This window comes from Poecile atricapillus, chromosome 2, assembly GCF_030490865.1.
Source record: "Poecile atricapillus isolate bPoeAtr1 chromosome 2, bPoeAtr1.hap1, whole genome shotgun sequence".
Lineage (NCBI taxonomy): Eukaryota > Metazoa > Chordata > Aves > Passeriformes > Paridae > Poecile > Poecile atricapillus.
Window position 1 is genome coordinate 78,809,140 of NC_081250.1, and position 27,986 is coordinate 78,837,125.

General features: G+C 38.3%; 1 protein-coding gene across 1 annotated transcript in view; it reads left to right on the top strand.

Annotated features, from left to right (window-relative positions):
• Nucleotides 1-22,982: 22,982 nt before the first annotated feature.
• Nucleotides 22,983-27,986, top strand: part of DNAH5 (dynein axonemal heavy chain 5) — a 119,374-nt gene continuing 114,370 nt past the window's right edge. Inside the window, 2 exon segments of the mRNA XM_058831887.1 lie at nucleotides 22,983-23,039; nucleotides 27,771-27,905. Coding sequence (XP_058687870.1) covers nucleotides 22,983-23,039; nucleotides 27,771-27,905 — 192 coding nt within the window.

Below are 27,986 nucleotides of genomic sequence, written 5' to 3' on the forward strand. Positions count from 1 at the left end.
TTTCAGGAAGGAAATAGAGAGCAAAATGGAAAATGTAATTACACCACTGTATAAATTGTTTACCTACACCTTGAATATCCTGTGCAGTAACAGTTTTTCCATCTCAAAAAAGATGTGTAAGAATGAAAAAGGAAGAGAAGGGCAGCAGGGTGACGAAAGGACTAGAATGGCTTCCATAAGGAGGACAGTTGAATTTGCTGGAAAGGGGGTGTTTCTGCAGGGAAAGATACATCAGAAGACTATAAAAATATGAGTGGCATGGAGAAAATTAATAGAGATAGAATGCTCACCATGCTTTTCAAATGCAAATAGGGAATGATAGTGGGAACCAGGTTCAAAACATAGTTGAAAGATACTCTTCATGCAACAGACAGAAAACCTGTTAATCCCTTTGCTGAACAATGCTGTAGATTCAACAACTTTGCATGGGGTTAGTGGGAGGCTAGAGAAGGATTTGGAAGAGCTTCCACTGTGATTTCCTAAGCAGACAAAACCTGGTCTTGGCCTATCCCTGTCCCCAGAGAGCTGCCCAGTGCCAGGACTGGGGCTGCCTCAGTGCTTCTTGGCTGCCAAGCTCCTGACTGACTGAAGCAGCAGGATGGGGTCTGACTGCCAGGAACTGCTATCACCCACCCACCCCACCCACCCACAGGGCCCCTGGTGCCCAGGCTGATGTGTCAGGGTGGCACCATGACAATCGGCTCTAAAAACTGCCTAAATAAAGATGGTCAGAGCCTGGGAAAATATTGTGCAAAAATATCACGTAAGCTTGCTCTCTTCTCTCCCAAGGTGTCTTATGACCACTTTTGGAACCAGAACATCAAACTCTGGAAATATTCCCAAAAGTGTTCTCCTGAATTTATTTAGACACACAAATAAGAGAATGATATATGAATAATCTCTTCATTCCACACTGAATTAGTCAAGCAACATCTGGAATGTTGTTTTTGCTGTAACTAAAGTTGCAAACAGAAAAACTTTTATGCTTAAACTATCATATAAGCTATTACCTGTAAAAATGTACATAAATCTTCAGTTATGAAAACTTGTATTTGTAACTATTTCAGTGAAATGGCTTTCTATTTTTATAAGTATCACTGGTTTTTAACAATCTGAAATTCAAAAGAAGTTTTTGTACAAATCACTGGACAACTGCTCTGTCATACGCTTTGCCATTAGTGGAGATGAGGGAGATGCTGGGAGCAGCAGGTGAATGCCCAGCAGGTCCACCTGAAGGAGCTGACTAACTTGGGAGTTGTCAGGAGTGAAGTGGCTGATAAAATGAGCTGAGAGGAGTGGATGGAGTGACAGGCAGGCTTGGGTAAGTGACTGAGGAGAGTAGTGTCAAATTAGTGTCAAATAAATACCTGATGTGATTGAAGTCAAAAGTGATGCAAGAGAATTGAGGGACCAAGGTGACTGTGGTGACTCAGGTGTGATGCAGACTGAGGCTTTCTGAGGTTTGTTTGGACATACCTAAATAACCCTCTATACACCAAATGTAAACACTGATTTCATTGCTGGGAAAGGGTTATCTAATGGCATGACTATCAGTTCTGAAAACCTGAAAAATTTGTTTCTTTGTCATGTTTCAGCATGGATTTAAGAAGGGGAAGTTGTGCTTAACCAGCTTGACAGGTTGGACATAAACTGAAACACAGGAAATTCCACTAAAGCATACGGAAAAAAATAATAATCTTGGGAGTGTTTAAGCAGTGGAAAATTTAAAAAAAAAATGTGTTGAAACCATTAGTAGAAAACTTCCTTTTCTGCTCTGTGGCTTCTAAGACCACTGGAAGTGTTTTATGTCCAGTTTTGCATGTCAAATTTTGGCAACAGTACCAACAAACAAGAGCAGAACCTATGAATTCCAAGGGAGTGATGAAATAAATAGGTTTTATCTGAAACAATTAGCTTATTTCTGGGAGAGAAAAAAATGACAAGAAAACATTTCCCACTGGGAGGGCAATGAACAAGGTGCTGTGTGGGTTTTAGCTATCTACCAGAGTCAATTCACAACAAACATATTAAAAACTACTATTATAAAGGTCACTTTTTCTGCCTAGTCTCTGAAGGATAGATGAGAAAAAAGTGTACTTTGAAGTAATAATTGATAATAGTAAAAAAATAATGAAATGGGCAAGTGAGAACTGGACCGTGCTCCTTGGGAGGTTTGTGTATACTTTGCCTTCCAAAGACTTTAAAGAATAAGTGGAAAATCATGTTAAGGGATGATGAGGAATTCTTGCACTGAGACGGTTTTTCTGCAGGTTTTTTGCAGCCCTGTGTTTGTATGTTTCCATAAAAGATGAGTGGGAGACTCCCTCATCCAGAGTTCAAATTACATCAAAAGAGAAACACATTCCAAGGTGAAATACCTATCTCAAGCCTGGGCATTTGATTTCTTACACTATTCTGTAAAGAATTTCAGGTTTTCTGCTCCTGAATTATCTGTGTTTTACTCCTAGTATTTAGCTTTCACATCCCCGAGGATGTGTTGCCATCGATTGTAGGTGAACAAAAGCTGCTGATGCTTCAGTGTCAGGTTGTACATATTTAGTTTGTCCTTCATGTATATTTAATCTTAGCTTTCAGTACTTTCTTGATGCATTGTAACAATTGCCTATAAGTGCAATTAACACCCTGATTTGTATCTATCTTCTGTCAGGAGTTAAGGAGGAAGAGATTTTCTTGGGAACAGATTCGTTTCTGAACACCTTTGGAATTTGATTTATGCATGAATGATCAGTATGTCTAAGGGAGCGTCACTAAGCTCTTTATTTTCACTGCTGCCTCCTGGGAGCGAGGAGTGCAGGAAACCTGATAACGAGGAGTTTCTCTGGTCATTTAACCCTTACTGCGTTATACAATTAGTAGAAAGAGATGTGCACCTGTAGCATCCGGCCGTATTAAATGTCACTGTTCTTTTGTCAAGCAGTTAAAATAGCGGCGTTTGAAGGTTTTAACTCTCCTGCCTCCCCCAGACATGCCAGGTGTGAGGGCTGCACAAACGCAAATATTTGGGAGCTCCTGAGAACGAGATGTTAAAGGTGAGACTCGTGACACTGTGTCTGAAGTATTAATGCTGCACCTGATACAAGTTTTCAGCTTTTAGGGTGTGAGACCCAGAGCAGTCGGAGGGTGCTGTCGCCGGCTGGAGAGCGGCCGCTGGGAGCGGGGAATTCTGCGTCGCCGCAGGCTTTGGCGTCGGTCCCGTTGTGCCCGGGATCTCCTAACCACCGGCAGCCCGTTTCCATGGGAAGGCGGGACTGACCTCTGGCTGCAAGGGGAAGTTCAAAAAGCGCCCGCCGGACGGCGGGAGCCCCTCACCGTGACAACAGCGGCGGGCGATGGAGGCGCTGGCGGGGCGGCCGCAGGGCCCGGTGGTGGCCGCTGCCGCCGGCCCGGGGGCCCGGTCACAGCCCCCCGATCCTCCGGACACGCTGCAGGTGCGGGGCTGAGGGGAGAGAGCGGGGGTGCGGGAGTCCCGCGTTCGCAGCCTGCAAGGGAAAGGGAGCCGTGGAGCGGCTGCTTTGCGGTAACTCTGGTGCCGAAGGTGTGCGAGGGCACCCGTGAGGGCGCGGACCCGCCGTGTGCGGGGCGGCGGTCACGCTTCTCCCTCCGCTCTGGCGAGGGGTGCGGTCAGAACTGGAGATGAGCAGGGGTAGTTTGCCTCCTCGGAGACGGCATTTTTATCTGTGATCAAATTCAAACTTTTACTGCTTCTAAACAAACTACACGTTGCTGTATCTTGAAGCGGGCAGCTGTTTCTAATGGCAATTACGAGTCCTTTGACGAGACTTCACGTATGAAAACACTAAAGGAGTGTGTTTTCACGAGTGCCAGAGCCATAGGGTGCTCTTGAGCCCTCCAGTAAAGAAGAGGAATCGTGCAAATTCCTGTTTCCTGCATCATTCTGGAAGTCTGTTGCTTTCAGCTCCACTCTGATAGTTACTTTATTACTAGCTTTGTTGAGTTGAAACACAAATCAACACTGTTTTAAGGATTAACATAGTTAATAACACCGTTTCTTGTAAACTCCTTGTTTTCCCTTTGTTTTGGCTGAATCCTCGATGTATCTGCAAGCAAAGAAGTTTCCAGTATGGTCTTTTACTATGGACAAGAGCTAACTTGATTCCCTTTTTCTGGAGGGGGTGTGCACTTCATAGATCCTAGGGATAGTTGGATTCCATATAGATTCCCTTAATGTTAAAACAGTACAAATGCCCCTTGTTCTTAAATTTTGCATTTGTTACATGGACATGTAACAGGACATGTTCCAGATGGATTTGAGCTGCTGTTTATGTACAATTAACACTTAAAAAGTAGTTGTGCTTATCTCTTACAAGAGTGACTTGTTTACCAGGAGGGGTGTCCTACCAAAACTTAAAATTTTCAAGAAAAGAGAGTCAGTTCAGTGCTGTGGTAATATAATCTAGAATACATTAAATGTTCAATAAAAGATATTACTTTGTTTACAAGAGGTTAATTTAAAATGTAATTAATTAGGTATTCGATATGTGAAGCTAGGGATAAAAATGAAGCCACTCTTTCTTGTTAAAATTCATTTGAATTTTAATCATAGCATTATTTGGGTGAGAATTTACTCCTACTTTTTCCTTTAGCTTTTGTGGATGTGAGATAATGTATATAGAACTTTTTTTTAAAATGTACAGTTCGATTATGTTTATCATTTTAGACCTTCATGTACTAGAAACTTCTTCTTTTGTGCAACTTGGGAATGAAATCTATATTAGTAAGCACTGTGTGTCTTGTTTTTTCTCTATTCTGTAATGGGGCTTGACGATGTACCTTTTCAATAACCATAAATGTCCAAATGTTCTACATTTTAACAGCCTATGTTTTGCAGGGAATGGAGGATGATGGAGGTGGAAGAGAATTTGTTCCACACTTGAGCAATTCACAGTTCAACCACTAAGGACAAAAAAGTAGCTGTGATACTCTTGTGTAGTGCGACTTGCCCTAGTAGGCGTTTTTAATAAATAGACCAATATAAGTGTTAACCTTTTAAATTTTACCTTAAATATTGGGATGTTCAGGTGCAGTGGCCCATGTGGAAATGAAGGATTCCTTTTCCACTGACTCTCCAGTGGATATATAGTGAATTTTTAAAATAATAATGGGACGTGTAAACATCTCTGACGTATTGGCAGTTTCCCAGGGAAACAAAATTAGGACACTAATGATTGCTCAACACCAGGAGTCTAAACAGGGAAAAATATTTGATTTGTCAGTGAAAATATGTGAAAAGGTTTAAGATGGTGACAGCTGTTTAGCAGTAACTTTATTGAAAGCAACAAAATGCTTTCCTTGCCAATAAAAAATAAAATTTCAGCCTAATTCTATATGCCATGATTCTGATATTGTCCTGATGAAAAACAATTCTTCAATTTTATTAGTGTTTCTATTCTAAAACAATGTACAGAAGAGGCCATGCATTCAGCTTCTGCTCAAGGCAGGCTGTTATAAGTTGCTGAATTCATGTACACGTACTGCAGCAGCTATAACCCAGCAAGTCTTTGCCAAGAAAAATCCCACACTCAGCAACATACATCAGAATGAACAGGGTCAGGAAACTACATGATGTGTATTTTTCTGAGGATGCATGAAAAGTTGCAAGGAGAGGTGGTTAAGGTGTAGGAACTGGGAAGAAAAAGTGGATGAAAAGATGGGGCTGCTTCTTCAACATCCAGTGAAGAGATAAATTTTCTTGCTTTTGGGCCTGTAATTTTTTAAGCAATGATTGTCCATATTTAATCAGATTTAAAAGGATCCACTTGCTTGCTGGTGGCAGAAACCACGGGATACTGATTCTGAATGTCACAGTGTGCAGCAAATTGCATGAAACAGGCTGTTACTGTAGTGTAAGATGGCTAAAGTAAGCTTAGCAAAGGCTGATGGTTAACCTGCTGGAAGACGGAAAAAGCTGTCTTTTGTTTTCATCGCCAGTAAGGTACTACCAGAAATTAAAGAATATGCAGCAATGGAGAAAGGAATTGATGCAGTAGTATGAGAACTATGTGTAGAGTTAATGAATTTTCTAGCAGGCCTTTCTAATCAAAAGAAAACAGAAACCAAATGATGCTGTTTTGTTTGGAATATAGGGACAAATGAGCAATGAATCAATATGGATTCCATTTGCCCAATATATTTGGATAAAATATGACATCGTACATTTAAATGAGAAGGATTTCTCTTAGGCACAATCAGGCTGTGACTGGTTAAAAGAATGTCATGGGTCCTTACTTGTTTCAGTTTTCAGTAGCCAAATAATATTTGAAGCTGCTTAATGGACACAAGGAACATTTCAAAGAAATTGTGACTGGTAATGAAGGAGTATTTCATCATTACAATTAATATTCAGAAGATTTACAGATAAGGAAGACCTCTGTCACTTAACCTAGATCAGACAATATGTTGTGCTCCAAATCCATCAAGACTGATAACACTTCATGACAAATAACAATCATGTGCCACAGAAGCAGAAAGGTTTAATAGCCAGCAGCTACAGGGTGTTGTGTCCAACCCCCTCCACTGTGAATGTACAGAGAAAGATGGTAAGCTAGTGACACAGCAATAGCACAGCTCTGGTTGCTCAGCAACAATTGCAGCTTGTTACTGTGAGTGTGTGTTAAGCAGGCAGTAGCAGTTGTATTTTTTCCAGAAGGGTTTGATTTAGCACCAAGGAGCAAATGCCTCTCTGACATAGGCTGCTCATGTATAGCCCAGAAAGCCCAGGATAACAGTATAACTTTGCATTATTGCCACTTTTGTGGAATTGAATAGCTTTTGGCATTTGTTCATGTAATGTTGAAATTTGTAATCCATACTTCCTCTATACTTCTGCAAAGGGAAGTGTTTGGTTTTTGGCAAATAACTGGTTTTGCTTGTAGGTTTCTGAGTAGATATTTAAATTATATTAAGGAGGTGTGTGGTTTGAACCACAGGGAAAAAAATAACATTGAACACCTTCTGCCTCTGTGCAGTGGAACTGCTACTGGTGAAAGGCTGCAGCTGGCCCAGTTTAACTGCACAACAGAAAGGGACATAACACCAATAGTTCTGGGAAATAACAGCATGCCTCGTGTGTTGTCATGTTCCTGTGATACCCAGTAAATTGCAGGGTGCTGTGATTTAACCCAGCTGGCAAATAAGGACCATACAACTGTTCACCTACTTCTCTCCTTGCACTCAGATGGGGGAGAGAATTAGACTAAAAGTGGAGAAACTCATGTGTTGAGATCAAAACAGTCTAGTGAGGAAAATAAAGTCCAGCTTACAAGCAAATCAGGTTAAGGAATGCATTCACCACTTACTACAGGCTCCATCACATGTAATGTGACTTGGGAAGGCAAATACCATTTCTCTGAATGCTCCCTGTTTCTCCTTCTCTCCCTGCTTTATATACTGAGGATGATGCCATGTAGCCTGGAGTACCCCTTATGTCAGCTGTTGTGGCTGTGCTCTCCCAGCCTTTTGTTGGTGGAGTAAGAAGGCCTTGGTGCTGGGTAAGCACTGCTCAGCAGTGACTGAAGTATTCCTGAATTATCAATGCTGTTTCCTGCACAAATCCAAAACATGGCCCTGAATCACTTACTAGGGAGAAATTTACCTCATCCAAACCCAGCACATAGGGTATTAGGGGAACTGGATTGAAAGTGAACAAAAAGGCTAAGTGCAGAGAGGCACTTGACATTCCCTATATTTTCTAAGATTAAGGAAGGGCAGGCTGAATTACAGAAGACTTCACTGAGGCTACTGCATGACAAAAAACCTCAGACTTCTTCACTTACTATTTTGAATACAGCTTGCCCTCAAGTATCTATTTATTTGCACTCAACTCAGATGTCTTTCCTGATTGGCTGAGGAAACAGAAAGGAGATGCCCTCTGTGAGGATGTTGTAAGCATTCAGGACTCCTAGAAAAGCTAGGGACATCGCTAAAGTATCATGACAAAATCCCCAAATATTAGTATGTTGTATGAAAAATATTAGAAACTTCAAGTTCTTGGAGCAATAAATCCTTCATGTTGCTGACTATAGAGTTGTCTTCTAATCTGTGTACCAAATCATGTTTTCCTGTTCCATTTGTGATGCCCATATTGTTGTTGTTACCAGCACCTGTGAATGTAATAGTTGTTACAGCAGGTTGAAGAATCGTCTAAATTGCAAATTTTAGACTAACTTAAATGACTTTGCATCTATTATCAGAATGCAGAAGAAGCTGGTATTTTTTGACTGAAATATGTAACTCAAGCCTTTGTATTTTAGATAATAGTTTACAAAAGAAAATATACCAGGTTTTTCCACAGCACGGAACACATAATGTTCCACAAACACTAAAAATTTAAAAAAGTTTAAAGAACAATCAGATTTTTACTATGGAAGTGTTTTATTTAGCAGATAATAGAGGGTGGAGTATTCAAGCTTCAGCTGCTAGGGGATTATGACATCATAACTTGGATGTGCGATCAGTATGTGTGCCAGAAGTTTGAGTCAGTAGCTCCTCTTTCTTTGCCATTTTATTCCTAAAAATCTATATACCAAAAACATTTTAAATGCCTAGCATGGAAAAAATAACATGCATTCTGCCTCTCACGAGCTTCATTTGGCATGTTTTAAGATGTTAAAATGTAAAATGTGGAAATTGGGATTTTTCAAATCTATTTCTAATGATCTTTGGTTTAATAAAGAAATAAAACTTCCTGCTCTGAATTATTTTCTCTTTTCAAAATTTTTGACCTTTTCAAGAAGAATGCTTATTATATGTGGTGAACTTTATTAATATAAATTAGGTCAAGAAGCAGAGAACTCTTTGTATGAAATAATTCAATGAATAATAATGAAATAATTTTACTCTTGATTTTATATGAAATTTTGTGTGTATACAAAGGATGTATAAGTAAGAAGACCTTTCTACTAGGATTTTATTAGCAGGATTTTTAACTGATGGCATTCACTGGCTGAAAAGATGGAAGATTTATTTTTTGAGGGAAAAGTAAAAACCAGCAGAATAGTGGGCGATAGAGTGATGGTGCTCTCCACCAGTGTGGCCAGGTGATGGGTGCCTGCTGAGCACCCTCTTAGACTGGTCTGTCTATGCCTCCAGTGTAGCATGTGGCAGTGATAAGCATCAGGAATGATAGTAGGCCCTGTCTTTTCCCTGGGACTTGTCCAAGCTCCCTATTATTACTTATTGGAGAATGCCAGTCAAATGTAAATGTTGCTTACTGGTTTTTAAATCTCTTTGAGTGTATGTTATCCAGTAATAGTTATCAAGCATCTCTACGACGATATTCTACTTTCTTATGCATTATGTTTGTTTTTTTCTAACGTAAACTAAAATCTTCAAGGACAAACAGCAAAGGAGAAAGGAGGAAGGGTGACCCTTTTGCCAGAGGGAATGGCTATAAGCATGGCAGCAGCACTTTAAGGGTTTGCAGGTGCAGGCCATAGGGAAAAACAGCACAAGAGTATTAGCACCAGAAGAGTAAAGGGAAAAACACCTGGCCACAGAGGCTCTGGAAAACAGCTTGGGTGCAAGACTACAGAACTATAAGTCTCTGTTGTTACTGAGATGAAAACACCTGAAAGTACCATGTCTTAAGATGTTTTCAGATTTGTTGGAATTTAAAAGCTGAAGTTCAAATGTACTGAAATACATCAGGTGACTGTAACAATCTAAACAAAACGGTGAGTTTAACCTTCATCTATGGTGGGGTTATTTTATGTCCCTCCCAGATGATATGAGCAGGCCTCTGGACAATTAGTTAACTGTAGTGAAGAGGGAATTCCTGCTAAAAGCTGAGAAGCAGAGTTTTCAAGAGTGTTGGTTTAGCCACAATGCAGTAACTTTGGGGAAAAGCTTTCAGAATCTTACTTTGTTTTCTCAAGAGCACTGTTACAACAGTATTCAATTACAGGTAATTTTAAATCTTAAGAAAAATTTCAATAAAGAGGTTTGGATATCAACTTCTCCCTGCCCCAGCTTGCTATGTTGCAGTCATGGGATCATGGTTGGGGAAAAAGGCCCTGGAAGTACTATGTAAAAGAGAAGTCTTGATACGATGGTTTGTTGGGGAGAGTAGGGGAGAGCCTCCAGAGGTCCAATAAAGGTAGTAATCTAAATCTTAGGTTAATCAATGAATAATGAGAGGTCTCTAAATGCTTAGAATATAGAGACGTGCCTTGTTAGAGGATGATTGGTTTCAGAAAGAATGAAAGACTAAAATTTTACAAAGAGGAGAGGAGAAAAAAGAATTACAGTGCAGAAAAGAAATAGAAACCTATGGCATGTGCTTATTACCTTTTTCTTTCTCCAGAAAAAAAGAACCAGTATGATAGCCAACTACTACATTGGCTGGTTGACAAGCACTATGTTTTTCATGCCATAGCTGCTACTATTAAAAATTGCCAAGTGGGTGTTTTTTTGTTAGTAGTCAAAGAATTGGGTAGCATGAATTAAATATATTTAGTTGCTGTAGCTCTGTTTAATTAAATTTTTATCAAACTTAAATTTTAAGGAAATGAGTAGGTAAAAGTTGCATTTAAATGGAACCTTGTTGAGTGGTAAATAAGACCAATAGATTGAAAAATGAGAAAGGCATTCTTAAAGACTACTTGGAAGTAAATATTAATGCAAATATTGCAATATTAAGGCAAAATGCCATAACCTTACAAAATAAAAACACTTCCCCCATCATTTTGAAATATGTGTGTGGAAGGATTGAATTTCCTTTAGTTGTGTATGTATTAGTAAATTAGAGGAGAGAAAGAAAACAAGAACGACATTTTAGTTTCAATGTTTTCAAACTGAAGACTTCTTGTATGAGCTAGTAACACAGCTGAACAAATATCTTTTCCTGAGTTACTCTGAAAGAAGTGCCATGCAACTCCTATTTTTAGCTAGAGCATCTAGCTCTTTTCAAAGATGGACTGGTAGGCACACCTCAAACTAAGATTAGTAGGAATGATCCAAAGGCCAGCTGGAGGTTTAAATAGCTTCTAAGTTACATGAAAAAACCCCAACAAGCTCATCATAACTACTGAACTGTTTTAATGAATATGTTGTGCATAACAGAGTGATACAGTATAATGGAAATACCTTTTTATTAAAATCTGTAATGGCATAGATATGTAGTGCACGAGGTATTTACATCCTGTTTGCTATGTGGTCAAACTTTTATGATTGGACTGTATCTTCAAGTTTTTTTTCCACCAAAAATGATTCTATAACTTACTCAGTATGAGTACATCATGTCTCAGCTGCAGAGCTGGCTTCTGTCTCTGGAGCATAAGAAGTGCTTTTCTTGTGACCTGTAGGTCAGAGGAGTTACTCTTGTGAGCTCAGTGCACCTGTGAATGGAGATTTAAAAATCTGTAGAGCAGTTTAGTTCAGCTTTGTCTGAACAATTCTAAAAAACTGTAAACAAGTGTGGTGGAAAAGCCTCAATTCAGCACACAGCAATCAATCCCCATAAATGTTAATATTACTAAAGGGGAAAAAAAGATTCAATATCTGTTTAGTTGTTTCTGTGTGGATCTGGGTGTTCTTTTGGTGCCAGCAACTAAGCTAGTTTTGGGACATGGAACAACTTGCAGGGCCTGACTCAAAGGCCTTGTCTGATAGCTATTGATAGCCAGACAAAAACGTGAGCTTTTAATGGACAAATTTTTTTTTTTTTTTTTTTTTTTGTATTCCATGGAAAACAAATTATCCAAATGGACATTTTGTTATTAGTGCTAAACTACCCAGAAACATCCCAGGTACAACCAAGCTTTTAGTTATTGGTTTACTTATCTTATTTGGTTTGCATATCAGAAAAAATCAGTCATGTGTCTTTAAGGCTTGTGCTGCTGAACCCCCTTCCAGATAAAGTAAATAAAGGGCAGTAGAACAGAAAATATGGACAACTACAAACATCACTGCCTTCACTTAGAATGATAAGAAAACAGCTTGTGGAAAGTAGTTAATATCTGTAAAGGTATTTACTACCTTAAAAAGTGATAAATAACATAAATAACCAGTTTCCCCAGCATCCCATGCTGATCTAGAATAAGTATAAATAATTTTTTTGACTTTTATAGTGATAACTTCAAAGAACTTGCATTTTTCACAAATTTCTATTTAATCATCTAATATGCCTAAAATGGAAATATTGTTAAAAATTTGTCTCCAGTAATATTTTCCATTTTTTAGACTGTGCATTTTTCTTAGGCTTAATGAATGGGGGAAATTTTAACTAGTAGTGATCATGACCACTTAAAGTTAGGATTTTACTAATTTCTGTATGTTAATCAGTTGCTCACAAGGGTAGAAATAGGCTTCATGGAAGTAATTATCAATTCAGAGACCATAATTTTGATATGAATTTAGGTTTAAATTTGTTATTTATCCATTTGCTTACACTGAATTTTCATTTGCCATTTTAACACATCATAGTTACTCAGTCTTGGAAGTTTCTGTAATTCTTTGTGTTCCTCCTTATTTCCTTGAGTAACATAGTTTTGTCTGCAGATGTCATTCTTGTAGCTTTTCCTTTTTCACTTGACTGTGCAGATCCCTGGAGTACCCTACTTATACCTTAAAACTGTTGCTGTAAGATCTAACTATTAATTATTATAATTATTTTTTTCCTATCCTCTCCATTCTAACATTTAATCAAGCCTCTATCTTTTATAAAGGTCATTTCCTTTATGCTTTTCCTAAAAGCACTTGACAATTGATCTTTTTGAAAGCTTTATTTGCCAATCCATATAATGTAGCTCAATCTTCTTTCCACTGACGCTTATTAACCTCTTTAGTGAACCTCAGCAGTTCATGATGAGTGTTTCTCCCTTTCATAAAAATCTTTCTGAGTTTTCCTTTGGAAATTAAGTAACTTGAGCAGCCTCTTAATTATATGCTTTAATATAATGCCTGTCACTTTACCTATCAAGACTTCCTCCTCAGGTGTTTCTCATTCAACTAGCACTGAAGGTGCACATTTATTTTATTAGCCAGTGCCCAGTCCTCTGATATTGATGCAGAGTGCATGTCACATTAAGAAGTTTTACTCTTTTGTATTTGAGTTCCTTTGCAATTTTTGGGCATCTAGCCATCTGAGGCATTACTTTCTATTCATTTAAAAAAAACCAAAACAAAATAGTGTTTTTTGTTTGTTTTTTTTTAAGCTTATAAAGTCATCATCTGGCCCGAAGATATTGCCTTCTTAATGGGAGGTTTCTGTGAAGAAAATAGTGAAATCTGCAGCAAAAATATATACAAATTTAGTACTCCTCTATTGATTTCTTATAGAATTATAGAATGTTTTGGGTTGGAAGGGATCTTAAAGAACATCTAGTTCCAACCTCCCTGCCATGGGCAGGGACACCATCCAGTAGACTAAGTTGCTCAAAGCCCTATCCAGCCCGGCTTTGAACACCACCAGGGATGGGGCACACACAGCCTCTCTGGGCAATCTGTTCTGCTGTCTCACCATCTTCACAGTACAGATTTTCTCCCTAATATCTAATATAAGCCTACCTTCTTTCAGTTTGACTCTATTTCCCCTTGTCCTGTCACTACATATAAAAAGTCCCTCTTTGTCTTTCTTGTGAACTCCCTTCAGGTACTGGAAGGCCACAATTAAGTCACCCCAAAGCATTTTCTTTTCCAGGCTGACCAAACACAAGTTTCTCAGCCTTTCACGTTAGGACATGTGCTTCATCCCTCTAATAATATTGTTGGCCCTCCTCTGGAAAGACTCCAACAGGTCCATATCTTTCCTTTCCTACAGCATTGCATGTGGGGTCTCAACAAAAGCAGAGTAGGGGGACAGAATCCCCTCCTTCCCCTGCTGTCCACACTGCTTTGGATGCAGCCCAGGACACATTTGCCTTTCTGGGCTGCAAGTGCACATTGCTGGGTCATGTCCAGCCTCTCATCCACCAGCACTCCCAAGTCTTGCAATGCCATGTTTTTTTGAAGATATTGTGGGAAGTTTCCTATTATCATGGTATACCATGTAAGGGACCTCGTTATCAGCACTTTGTATTTCTTATTAGCTCTTATTCCGTCTGCTTCACCTTGCCTTACCGTATCATTGTCTAAGCTGCCAAGTTTTAATTTATCTGGATTTTTTTTCTCTGTCATTGTTGTTACAGCTTTTCAGAGGATGCCTGCTGGCTTTTGCTCTGCTTTTTAGCTGTGCTGACTGGATTGTGCTTTTTCTCAAGTTTTTTAATGGTAGAAGCTGTGCAATTGCACTCTGTTTTCAGTATGGTGTTCTTAAATAGCTTGCATGTTTTCTGCAGAGATTTAATTCTTTTTGACTGGTTATTTCTATCTTCTTACTTTTAATGGTTCCCCAGTTTGAAGACTCATTGGTTTTTCTGAAGTTTCTGTTAGTGCTGTTAGGATGATTCCCCCCTTAAGGGGAAGGAAGCACCTAAATTTTGTAAATGCTCTTTGGTCAATAGGGACAAAAAGAGGTAAAAATGTCTGCAAACAATTATAAAGTTTTTTTAGTAAATTACATACTTGGCATGGAAATTGGTGTGTAAGTCTCTGACCTAGTATATAAACACCCAAAAGGGATTTGGATAAAAGAGTAAGGTGGAAGGGAAGAAAGAAGTGAAAGAGGGAGAGATTAATTAAAAAAAAAAAGAGGAAGTAAAGGAAAAGAAAGAGGAAAACCAGGAGAAATTAATGAGTGAGAGATGAATTAAAGAAATACAGGAACAGTGAAAAAGAGAGAAAATGAGCATCACTTCTGGTTCCAGCATTGATCCAACAGATAAGCATTGATCTAGTTGCGTCAGTCCAGCCATTGAGACATCCAGGGTTCTGGGGAGCACTGTTCAGGCTTGGGAAAGTACCTTTTTATGGACAGATTTCTCTCTTTCTGTGTAAATTAATTATCATGTGCAGGCCTTTCTGGAAAGACATTGGAAGGCTTCAGGGGTCACTGGTGTCTTAATTCCATGTTATAATTCAGGTCCACATCTTGCCACTCATTCCTGCACTTATGTTGAACTGTGTTATGGTTCCTTCTTAGGGAAGGAACTCACCTTCCCTCTACAGTAAAGTCTTATTTTTTCTCTTTCTCATGATATGTTAATACCATCAATGAGCATCACTCAGGTTGTTGCGTGGCCTGGTTGGAGTGTGGGGATGCATCACCACAACCCATCCCATCACCAGTCAGGTTCTCTGGTCCTCTACAGCTGTGAGGTTGTTAAATTTTGTATTTTATTTGAACACTTATATTTTGAACCTGATTTTGTACCTTTTTAGGTACTGAGACCTCATGTATTTTTGAATTATGAACTTTTTATTATCGGTGACTAAAAAAATTAGTATCAGCATTGCAATCTGAAATGGTATTTCCCAGGTGTATATGAATACAGCTAGGTTACTTGCTGATTCTGTCCCCTGTCATGGAGCCCCCCCTTGTCACTGTCAGCATGTCACAGTCAGTATTTACAGGCTAATTAGGCAGACAGTAATAGCATATGCTGTGTCTATCTTCTTTGTGACTGAAACTTTTTGCTCTTGGGCTCTGGTTGACTCACTAACTTGTTTAAACTCTTTTAAACCAGTGTGCACTTTTCCACATTTCCTATGTGATAAATTGGCACAAGGTACCGATGGATACCCTCCTTATGCTGTTCTGTTAGTTTCTAGTGCTGTTGTTACAGACATTTCTTAGTTTGCAGATAGTATCCCAGATTCCCCAACTTTGTTCCTTGGACTTTTCCTGCTTAGGTAAAAGCAGTTATGTACTTATTTTAGTTTTCAGTTTTCTCCCACCTTGTTCAAAAGAACAACCTTTTACTGTCCAGCCTTTTGCTATGGCTTGCAGTTTGACAGGTGGAACCCCCTGCTTTATCATGTCATTAGCTCCCTGCGCTTCACACAAGTCAATATCTATTTTGAGAACAAATTATCTTTAGGGCCTGATTACATGTCTTTAGGATAGGTTTAAACCCCCCCCCCCCCCCAATATTTAATTATTTTGTAAATTGTATTTGTACATTTGTAGCTTTTATTCAGAAACTTACCTAACTTTCCAAAGTTTACCTGAGTTGCTGCTTCTTTCATTCCTGTAATTTCAGGAGTGCTCTCATCTTCCAATGAATCTGGACCTTGTTTCTTTCCTGGTCTTCAGTTGCATACTGAGAATTTATTCTCTTATTTATTCTTATTTATTCTCTGAGAATCATTCTCTTTAGTCTGCATTGCTAGGGATATTAGAATATTTGAGCAGTGCCAGGGATGATTGAAGATCTTGAGGTAGGGTATTTTTGCCTTTGGTCCTTGTGCTGGCTAAGTTGATGGGCACAATGTCCACATAATTCACAATAGGAAAGGGCAGAGAAGGTGTGAGGTTTTGTAGTTCCTTAAAATGAAAAATCTATCACTTTAATCATTACCTGAATGGCAATTTTCTGTCCTCACAATAATATCTTTTCATTTGATAAGACTCAGGCATCCTGTTTGTCCTGATAAACAGAAGGTTAATTATTTATCTGTCAACTGTATTAATTGTTTTATCTTTAAATTTTATTTTATTAGCAGTGGATCAAATAGGCAAGCATAGCCTGGAGAACAAATGTTTTGCCTAAAGCAGAACAGGGAATTACACTAGGACTTCCTACATGGTAGGTTAGTTCTTCAAGCAGTACTGAATTTTGCATAAAATCCTTGTTGAATAGCAACATAAAAGGTTAAAGCAACATTAAAGGTTAAAGTCTTAGTCATATCTGTTACCTCATCAAGCGAGTAAGAAGTGTAATTTTTAGCTATGATAGCTTTTTTTTCTCTCTCTTTTTTTTTTTTTTTTTTGTGTTTTAATATCTTTGAGCTGAAGATACTACGTGGCTGACAAATTGTAGCTTTGGATATTTCGAGACAAAAAGCATTTTTTGGAATGAAAAGTGATCCATGTACCTATTGCTGCAGGAAATCATTAAATATGTTGAAGTTTTAATTTTTCTCAGAAAATCAATTAAAAATCCTTGCCTTCAAGAGACTAAAACCTCAGTGTTATTTGGCTTTGAAAGCAGCTTGAGATAGTGTCTACATTTAGCTCTGGTTATTTGCATTGTAGCTGTATCAAGAGGATGCAGCAGAGTAGAATATCCTTTTCTTTAAGTTCCTCCAGTTATATTCAGTGTAGATTTTCATCTGTGATTTGTAAGTGATCATGTCTGTAAAAAATATTTCAATTACCAAATTTTATATAGACTATTTTGTGAAAAAATGTGAAAGTTATGTACACTTCCAGCTTTTAACCACTAGATGGTAGCTAACTACTATCTACTACTCCTAATTGCCCACTGTAAAAGAACCCTTGTTGCCTAAACTGTGCAATGTAACACTACCAAAAAAAATCATAGAATCATAGAATATACTGAGTTGGAAGGGACCCGTCAGGATAATTGAATCCACCTCCTGGCCCTACTGAGAACATCTCAGGAGTCACACCATGTGCCTGAGAATGTTGTCCAAACACTTCTTGAGCTCTGTTAGGCTGGTGCTGTGACCACTGCCCTGGGGTGCCTGTTGCAGTGTTTAGTCACCCTCTGGGTGAAAAACCTTCTCCTGATATCCAACCTAATATTTCTCTTACTCAGCCTCAGGCCATTCCCTTGGGTCTTGTCGGCTGTCACCACAGAGAAGGGAGCAGTGTTTGCTGTTCCTCTTCCCATCACATTATGGGGATGGAGCCCTGCAGAACCCCACTAGTGACTGCTCTCCAGCCTGATGTTACTCCATTTAATAATTTCGATACTGGAAAATTACAAAGTCTTTTGACATTGTGAAATAAACTCTCATAATTCCTAAAACAGTATTACAACTCAATATTTTAGTTTGAAAAATATTTCTCTGACAGAGTTGATTGTGTGCTTCATGGTTTTACTCATCTGCACAGCAGTAATTTACAAGGTAAATTTACCATAATTAATTACCAAAATTAATGTTATGCTGAGTGCTGAGCAGAGCCAAAGCTAGCCAGAGACATATGGCAAACTAAAATAATTCTTAGAATTCTCAGTTATAATACCAGATTACACCTCCTCAGTAATGTAAAGATTAAATTATTAAAAATAATCAAACTTCACCATGGATCTTGCACTCCTGGAGCATCTGGGGAGGAAATGTATTCTTCAAATTACAGATCTGATGATGGATCACCAATAAAATAAAGATAAAAGAGGAAGCTTTTTAAAAGTTGGTTAAAATCTGAAAGAAAACTTTTTTCCCCCAAATTATAAAAATGTTTATAGAAGTCAAATCTGGTACTGGGGTAGAACAAGGAGTCCTTTAAGCTCTGCTTCAGCAAGAATAGCTCTGACCAAAAATCTGAAAAAAATCCTGGATTATTTGACCTGTTCACAAGCCATTATACCCTATCTAATCTAATGTCCTAGTGGATGTAAAACAAATTCCTAGAGCAGTATTTAATAGTAGTTTAAGCTAAAATCAGCTTACCTATATATAAGGGTTTATTGTTCATTAATGTTTGTTGCACTATATTAAGAAAGGCGATAAGCACGACACTAACTCCCTTGGCTGCATTGTCCAAGAGAGCAAAGTTTATTGTTCTTGATCTTCTTTTATACACATGTTTGAGAAGGTCTGAGAGGTGAAACTCTCATTGGCCATTAAAGCAACACATCACCATCATGGGTCAAGTGGAATACCACCCCTTGACTTTTCCTAAACACCTGCTAAGATTGTTGTCCTTCATCAAAGACTGTTTGGATTCTTTTGGATTCTTCCTTATGCTTTCACAGGCCAGAGTGAGAAGCCTGTGTGACTTAGTTTCACACAGGCTCTGTTCCCTGCTTACTTTTTGCATTTAGCATCCATAAATGTTTATTGAGCATTATTTGCTTTTGTGGCTTATAAACCAAAGAAAAGGTAGAGGTTGTAAGAGTCTGACGCATAATAATTGACCAAAAGATTGCTTCTCGGCCTTCTGGGTTGGTTGCATTAATGTTATGCTAAATTGGCTCTGCTGGAAGTCTGACTTTTGACCTGGGGACAGCAGTGACCTGATGATGGCAGTTAAGCAGTGTTTCAGCCACTTCATTATTTTTTTATAACTTAATGAGATGGAAGATCACAGGAAGTTGAATTCCATAAACATCAACTACCTTTGAATGACTCTAACCAATATCAGTGTATAATCTAGTACTGTAAATGCAGCCTGCCTCAAGGGTTCTGAGGCTATGTTACAGCTGCAAGGAGAGTTCCTGTGTAAGGTAATGATTTGTGATTTTTTTGATATCAACACATATGTGGGTTCCCTTTATGGGTTAGATTAATCCTTGCCATGATTGTCAGTCATTTTAATTCTAAAAATGTCACATTCCAATTTACTTAAATTTCTGAGAGTTACTGAGATTTCTGGAGTTTGAAGACTTTCTCTTTTTGCAAATGATAAATGAGCCAACAGAGATGCTCGGTTAGGCTTGCCATTTGCAAATAATCAAACTAGTTGAAGATAGGAAAGTTGAGAAAAGATTTAACTGCAGAGATCATGAGTTGGTGGAACTTAAAACCCTGAAAGGACCTTAGACTTTAGAACATCAGATTTTTTATTCAGGGAATCCTCTTGGCAGGAACTCATGAAGGACTTCCCTAGTGGGAAGCAGGGCTGAAGAAAACTTGTAACCTGCTAGTATAACATCATTGGCACACACAGGCCATTCAGTGTGCAGAAGGGAGAGGAGGCCTTGTAGGAGGCCAGCATGGATGGTCACAGAGGGTATTGATTCAAAGATGCAAGCCTTCGTAGAAGTTTGGGATGAGGTAGAATCAGGGGTGGGCCACCCAGGAAGGATATAGACACAATGCCTGGGTTCAGAGATAGAGTTAAGAAGCTCAGCTGGAGTTCAGACTTGTGAGGAGGGAAAAGGGAAGTGACACTATTGTTTTTAAGTACACTGACAGCACAAGAAAATGTAGGTCCACTGCTCAAGGGAACAGGAGACTAAGAGCAAAGAACATGGGAAGGCTGATGTTTTCAGTGACTTTTAAAATCAGTTTTCATGAGCTGGCTTTGCCCTCAGGCCCTTTTAGATCTTCAAGCCTCCTTTCATAGTGAACAAAAATGTGGGATTACCTGTGGTATCCAAAGATAGTGTTAGGGAGCACTTAAGCGAATTGGTTGCACAGAAGTCCATGGGAGCAGATAAGATACGCCTGAGGGTCCTGAGAATGGAAACCAATGTAATTTTGAGGCCCATCTCTCTTCAAAAGGCCATGATGATCTGGGGAAGTTCCTCATAACTGGAAAAAGACAAATATTACACCTGTCACAGAATCAATTGTGTTGGAAAAGACCTTTGAGATCATCAAGTCCAACCTATGACTGAACACCACTGTGTTGACTAGACCATGACACTGTCATGCCCAGTCCTTCTTATGTCTGTCCCTCCAGGGACAGTGACTCCATCACCTCCATGGGCAGCCCATTCCAATGTCTAGTCACCCTTGCTGTGAAGAACTTCTTCCTGATGGCCAACCTAAACCTCCCCGGTGCAGCTTAAGACTGTGTTCTCTTCAATGAAGAGAAAAGGGAGGATCCTGGGAATGACACACCTATCAGCAGCACCTGGTAATGTTGTGAGGAAAACTGTTCTGGAAATCATTTCATGGCACATGGAGCACCAAGAAGCTGACTGAGCGCGGCTATCAGAGGTTTGCCAGTGTCAGATTCTTCATGATCAGCCTGTTTCCTGTCTGTGGTGAGATGGATGGCTCTGTAGACAAACAGGAAGCAGTGGTGGTGGGTACTGAGAGAACTTTGCTAGTTTTGCCGCAGGAAGAAAATGCTAAGGGAAGATCTTATTGCAGCCTATAATTGTCTAATGAGAGGGTAGAGAGAGGACAGAGCTGAACTCATTAATGCTTCATTAAGATGTGTGGTAATAAGAGCCAACATACACAAACTGGAACGTGGCCAATTTCAGCTAGATGGGAGCAGTCTTTATGCTGGATGGTCAAGTTATGTTTGGCATAGTTATATAGCCCCAGAGGTTGCAGAATTTCCATCCCAAGAGATATTCAATCTGCAAACATCTCTCAACAGCCCACTCTAATTGGACCTGCTCTGACCAAAAGACTGGTTTAGATGACTTTTGGAGATTTTAAAAAATTTTCATAATTTTGTGATTCTATAAGTTATTTTCTATGACTTCATAGTATTTTAGGAAAAAAAGATACATGATTTCTAGCTGTTTTTTTCAGGAGATTTAAATAAAGGGTTTTTTTCTCCTTTTTTTTTATATTTTTAATTTATTTTTGCATGGCAAAGTTAAGCCTTTTGGGCTGAACTTTTACTTTAGAAATCATACACCACACAAAGAAGTATAGAATCATAGAATGGTTTTGGTTGGCAGGAACCTCAAAGATCAACTGGTTGCAACCCCTCTGCCATGGGCAGGGACACTTTCCACTAGACCAAATTGTTCAGAACCACATCCAGCTAGCCTTGAACACATCTGGGACTGGGGTATCCACAGCTTCCCTGGTCAACCTGTGCCAGTGCCTCACCAGCCTCACAGTGAAGAGCTGGCTGTCCTCCAGCTTAAGGCCATTCCCCCTTGTCCTATCACTACTATGCCCTTGTGAAAACTCCCTCCAGCCTTCTTTCAGGCCCCCTTTAGGAAATGGTCTCCCCAGTGCCTGCTCTTGTCCAGGCAGAACACCTCTGACCCTCCCACCCTGTCTTCACAAGAGAGCAGCTCCAGTCCTGTGATCAACTTAGTGCCTCTCCTCTGAACTCCTTCCACCAGAATGTAAATAATTAATTCCTCAGTGGTTTGAATATATCCACAGGAATTAACTTTGTAAGTAATATTTAATAGCATGTTTAATTTTAAATGATAACTCTGTAAAGGGCTCAGAGAAATCTACGGACGTTTACTTTTACCCTAAGTGCAATTTTTCAGTCTTTCTCTTTCAAATATATATGCACAACTAGATTTGACTACAGTAGGTGGTAGAAAATGAAGATAATGCAGGGAAAATGGTTTTTATTCATATGATTTTTGTCAATGCTAAGGTTGTCAAGTGCTTTTAGACATTACTCACATTGATATGAGTGGAAGCAGAAATATTTAGGGACATTTTAAGCCAGAAATAGCTGTAAAATGTCTGTTTTCTTGTTACTAATACTGGATAATTAGATTGTTTTTCTTGGCATTTTCCAGAGGATATTGGATTATATGCAGTCACTGAAGTGGAAAAAAAATTAAGGCTCTTTTAGGAAGAAAAAAACCTAACATTTCTTGCTGGAAAAAATTTCTGTATTAAGCAACCATTGTACAACTGAAAAATAAGTGTGACTGAACATACTTGTATAAAAAACATGAATAGAAAACTCAGTAATTTACAAGTCTGTAGGTAAAAGATATTTGAAAGTTGCTTGACTGTTGCTGTATATTTAAACAGTCACCTGTGACAAGGAAACAAAGATACCTGTTGACACAAGGATTGCTTCAGAAGGCTAAACACAAATCAGAGAAGCACTTGGAAAATTGACTTCTGCAAATAGTTATGGTGCCCTTGAGCAGGATGAATTGTATCCAGCCGTGTTTGTATGTAAACAGTATCACCACAACAACCCGTTGTTGGTAGCAGTAGCTTTCAAGGCCTAATCTATAGGCAGTAAATTCTGGTGACCAGAGACCTCCTGTTTCTGTGATAGTGCAATTTAATTTTCCAGCAATTTGTATGCACACTAGAACTGAATTTTAAATACAGAGATAAGGTTAATAGGTGCTGGTTTTTTTTAGGTCCTTACTCTATTTTCCAGAGTTATTTTGGCATTCCTACTGAAAGGAGCGAAACAAGTGCAAACAAGAGGCTGGTGGGGAGTACAAAATGATGAATGTAGAAGCTTTCCTCATGGGTTAGGGCTTGTTCCTGAAAAACAGTGCTTGATCCTTATATTGAATAGTACAATGTTTAGAGCTGGAAGAAAGGAACTTTGGAAACAGAGCATTGGCAGAGTGATTAAGGTAAGGAAAACTGAATTTTGAACTAGGTTTAGATGAATAAATATATTATTTGAATAAAAAAGTGTGTATTGGTGGAGAGAGCATAGAAAAAAATGTAAGTTTTAAAATAGGTGTAAGTGAATGATGTTAGTTGCACAATTTGCTTTGAAAGGCAAATTTGCACTGGGAGGTGTTTATGCATTTGGCTAGTGGTACTTGTGTCTTGCCCAGATTGTTACAATGGTCTGGTAATGGTATAATTTCACAAATGCTGTATTAGTACACTAAAGAGTTTGATGTTAGGTGTGGCAACAAAACAGGGGTTGACTCTGCCATGAAGGAAAATAGAAATGTAGCTTTACTTTCCCCATACTTCTAGAATGGGAATAGAATTTTGAAGGCAATACTTAGCATTGAGAAACTATAATAGAATATAGAAGTCATTAAGATACTTAGGCTAATTTTAAAAGCTGGTTATTTAAGCAAACTGTTCTTGAGTTAATGCAATGTGATAACACATGTGCAGAGCTCGAATTTTTAAGATTTAAGAGTTAGCTAAGGGAACTGCCCTAATTCTTTAGGGTTTGTATTTTTTTGGAATGAGGAAGTAAAAACATTGAAACTTGAAAACTCAGTGTGCTTGAAAATGTGTAAAATGGTTTGCAGTTTGCTTTTGAAGCGAAATTCATGAGCAAGGCTTATGTAATATGAAACATCTTAGCAAGCTAAAGGAGAGACAAAGGAATTCCATGCTGGTTAAATAATTTTGGATAAGACAGTAAATTAACAAGAAAACATTCTTACTTTTTGACTCTTTCACTATTGAACTTCTCTGTAAAGTCTTTCTCATCCATAAGACTTTGATTTCAGCATGTTTAAATTCAGTGATGCACAATGTTCTGACAAAAAAAATGCGTCATTTGCTGGATAAAGTGTTCAGAACAAGTTTTATCTTGTGTACATATGACTTGCATACTAAACAACACTCTTGCTAACTCTGTTCAGGGTGTCTGTATCAGAAGCTACAGTCTGTAATGGAGAAGCGGCAATAGTCCATAGCTGGTTTCTGAGCCTGTCGTTTCAAAAAAAGAACTCCAGGAGTCTCTGACTTGTGCTCTTTTAGTACCTGCTGCTTAAATACATATACTTTTGTAGCAGCTAGGAAGCTTTTAAAAATTTTTAATTTAATCTCCAGTTATTTCTTCAGACTGATGGTGAGATGTTTATGGGTTTAGGTATATGAAAAATAGGTTTAGGAATCTCTCCCTTTTCTTGCTTCAGGAGAAGATGCCTACTGAAATTAGTTTCCTGTACCAAATTGTTGGTATTTAGGTATTAGAAATTTTAAGGTTTTATGTAACATAAAGCAAGCTATGAGTTATAACTTGACTAATTAACAGAAAAGGACCTTTCAGTTAAGTAGTTTAGCTTTGGACCTTCATCTGTTGTGGTCATCTGTGTCATAGGACCTTTCTTACCTTCATAACCAAGAGTGGTAAAAGAAACCCAAAACTAAACTCGGCCATGTTACCAGGGCTGTTCTTTACATGAAAAACTGAGCTGAAGCAGTACCATAAAAAACTTGAAAAACCCTTCCAGATATCTAAGTGAGACTGTTCATCTCTTATAAATACTGCATCCTCCTACATCATGGGACATTAGGAAGAGGCTTTGATGTCTGACCTTGATCAGAGTTGCTGCTGATACATTTCAGGATTTGCATGTGGGTGTTACTGCATGTAACAGCAATTTCTGTCTTACCTGCATAAACGATAGTGTGTGTGTTTCAGAATCCTTCCATCTTCAAATCTTAGTATTTCAGTGTTCTATGAAATTCTGAATTACACAGAGCTGCCTATTCTTAGCTAAATTTTTTGTAGAGATTCTGTTTAGGCCTATGTACTTCTGTAGTAAAGACTGCAGAATATAAAAGTACAAAAACTCTTAGGCCATGACCACAATGCTGATTTGAAGTGGGATGTGAGGGTAGCTAAAGGGGAAAGGGAAGAATGAGAGGTAGGAACCTCAGCATTTTCTTGTGATTAATTCTGTGATATTCCTAATTCTAAGTAAAGACTGTCTTAAAAATTCATTATTTTAGTAGTTTTCAAATGGAAACTCCAAAGCTAGACTGGAAGACAGTTTTCAGTGTAGCCCCTAAGAGTTCCTAAATACATAAATTAGTGACTTGCTATTGAAAGCACTGAAGTTAGGTGTCCTTTATTTTTCTGGGTACAACCTAATCCTAAAAGTGAGGCAGAAGTATTTTCTAATGACTGCAACAATTAATGTGTGAGTTTGTGATTGAGCAACTCATTTCGTCCCCAACTTCATTTGGGGAGGAAGTTTTTAGAAATGACAACTCATCAAAATATACAAGCATGATAGCTTGAATTATATTGAGTGTTCTTGAACTGCATTGCAGCAAATATCAGGAAAAAATGTGTGGAACTTGCATTAGTAATGGAAGCATCCAACATATCAATGCAAATGTCTTCCAGTGATGACGTGCCGAAGTCTTAATCTTCATCAAACTATAGCTTTACTGTTGCTGTGGGGTTCTGAGACCTCTGTTTCTCAGCTCAGCTGGGTCGAGCATGGCAGAACAGATCAGGATGGGTACAATGGGGTACCCAAAGATAGATTTTAATGTTCACTGGGACCACATGGTCCAAGGGGCTGCTTCCAAAGACCCGGGGGCGTGGCAAACTTCACAGTGTAAAGGGGTATCTGAGGGCAGGGGTCCAATCACAAACACAGACCAGGGACATGACCTGTCATGGAATGACTCCATCAGCATCCCCCAAGCACCCCGCCTCCCAAGGCTTCAGGTTTATTCCCTCCATCTCTCCTGGTCAAAGGTATTATCCATCCCAGCTAATTCAGTTCCCACACTTTATCATTTAGTTAATAGTTTCCTGTTTCTCTAGGGGTGGTGCATTAAGTAATTTAATGAGTTTTAAAGTTTTGTGATATCTTAATGAATATTCTTGGTACTGGACTTAGACATCAAATATTGCCCAGTGCTGTATGAACAGCCATGCACAACAGCTTGTATTTGTTATAGGGCTTGAGACACAGCAATTAATAAAATGTTTTAAAACCCAGAAACAAACATCAGGGCATGATTTCTCAGTTTGAGAAGAAGGTGTTCATGATTTCAGTCTACATAAATAGCAACTTGTAGAAGAAATGGAGACTATGAACATGTCAAGAGCATCTGTATAGGTGGAGCTGGTGACTTAAAAACCAGTGTAAGATGTAGTCTTGTATAACAATGTATCTGGAGCTTTATGTTGGAAACAGAAGCAGAGTACTAAAGTAGTCTCTCTGTAGTTTAGGTAAAAGAAAAGGCTTCTTTCTGTATTAAATAGAAACTAATTGGTAGAGTATTGGTTGCATTTTTTTTTTTTTAAAATTTTTTTTGTTAAATATGCCCTATCATACCATATGATGAACATAGATGTGTTCAAGTTACTGGAACAGTAGTTTTGAAGATTATTTTTGTTATCCTCTTGCATGAATGAAGCTGATTCAGACAAAATATTTGCTTTTTACATGTCTAACAAAAAGGAAAATTTCTACTCATGTTTAAAAACATGGGAAAAAACAATACTGTAATGATATTTCACTTTCAGGAAACTGGAGACCATGTTAGGGTATAAGAGAGGTAAAATAGCATAAAGTACATGTATGAATTAATCTGGTACTGTGTTCTTCAGACATACCTGTGTAAAGAATAGGATTTGTATGTTTGTCTTTCATATGGGAAAATATTTCAAATGCATTCAGCATTTATGAAGGCATGGTAGTAGCTACAAGTTTACCAGGCATTTGAAAATTCCTTCAGAAAGTAGGAAAGATATTTACATAAGGGTATAAACTATATTATGCAGGTCCTTTTGGCTCTGCAAAAACTTGTGGATAAATCACTTATGCATACTTTATAAAGTTACTAGTTTTCTCCTACGCACTGAGGAAATAAGAATTGAATTTACCACCAATGAAACATAATTCTAAATTTCTTTTGAAAATGAGACTATATTGAATCTTGTAACCCACAAGTACAATAATACCAATAACTATTCCAGAAGGCTATTTTGTCTGTAATGTAATGAGGTGTGTTACATATGGGATTTCAATTTAATTAGAGGAGTAGGCTTACTGCTTGAAGAATGGTATAACAGCTATAGTTAAGCACATTTGTAAACACTTGTGTACCTTGAGGCTTGTGGTTTGTTTTACTTCTCATTATATTAAAGAGATAATGCATAAACCCCTAGCTTCCTCCAGCAGCATCTGTCTTTATTAGAGAACGCTTACAATATCTTCCATGAATAACAAAGATCAGTCAGAATCCTGTCTTGACTTGATGGTCATACGTGATTAGAATGAAAAGCTGAGATGAAGGACTTAGGGTGCTGAAGGTAACTTGCAGAATAATGGAGCTGTACATATAAAATACTTTTTTTTTTTCCCCCACAAAGCCTGTCAACAAATTAGCTTTCTGTACAATGTTATTTATGATAGAAATGTTGTGATAAATCTGAAAATAGAACACCAGAAACAAACTGTAAAATTATAATGAAGTCTGCTTCTAAAATTTTTATTTGAGCACCATAAAAACATAAATGACAAGTGTGGAAGAATGTAATAGCCTTTACTTTTAAAAATAAATTTTAAAGCTTTCTTTATTTTTGTCTTCAAATTAGATTGTGAATTTTTCATTGTCCGCTTTGTATTTTATAACAGCAAAAGCTCAAGGAAGAGAGGGAGGCTAAACGTGCTCATCTGGACGGCAGGCATGATTACTTACTGGATATTGTTGCCTCTTGTGTGAATTTGGACAAAGCAGAAGTAGAAGATGCTATTCTTGATGGTAACCAGGTAATCTGATGAATTTGAAAGTGAAGCTCATAGCATACTTTGGAACTAATATTACCATTAAATTCTTGGTGAGATAGTTTT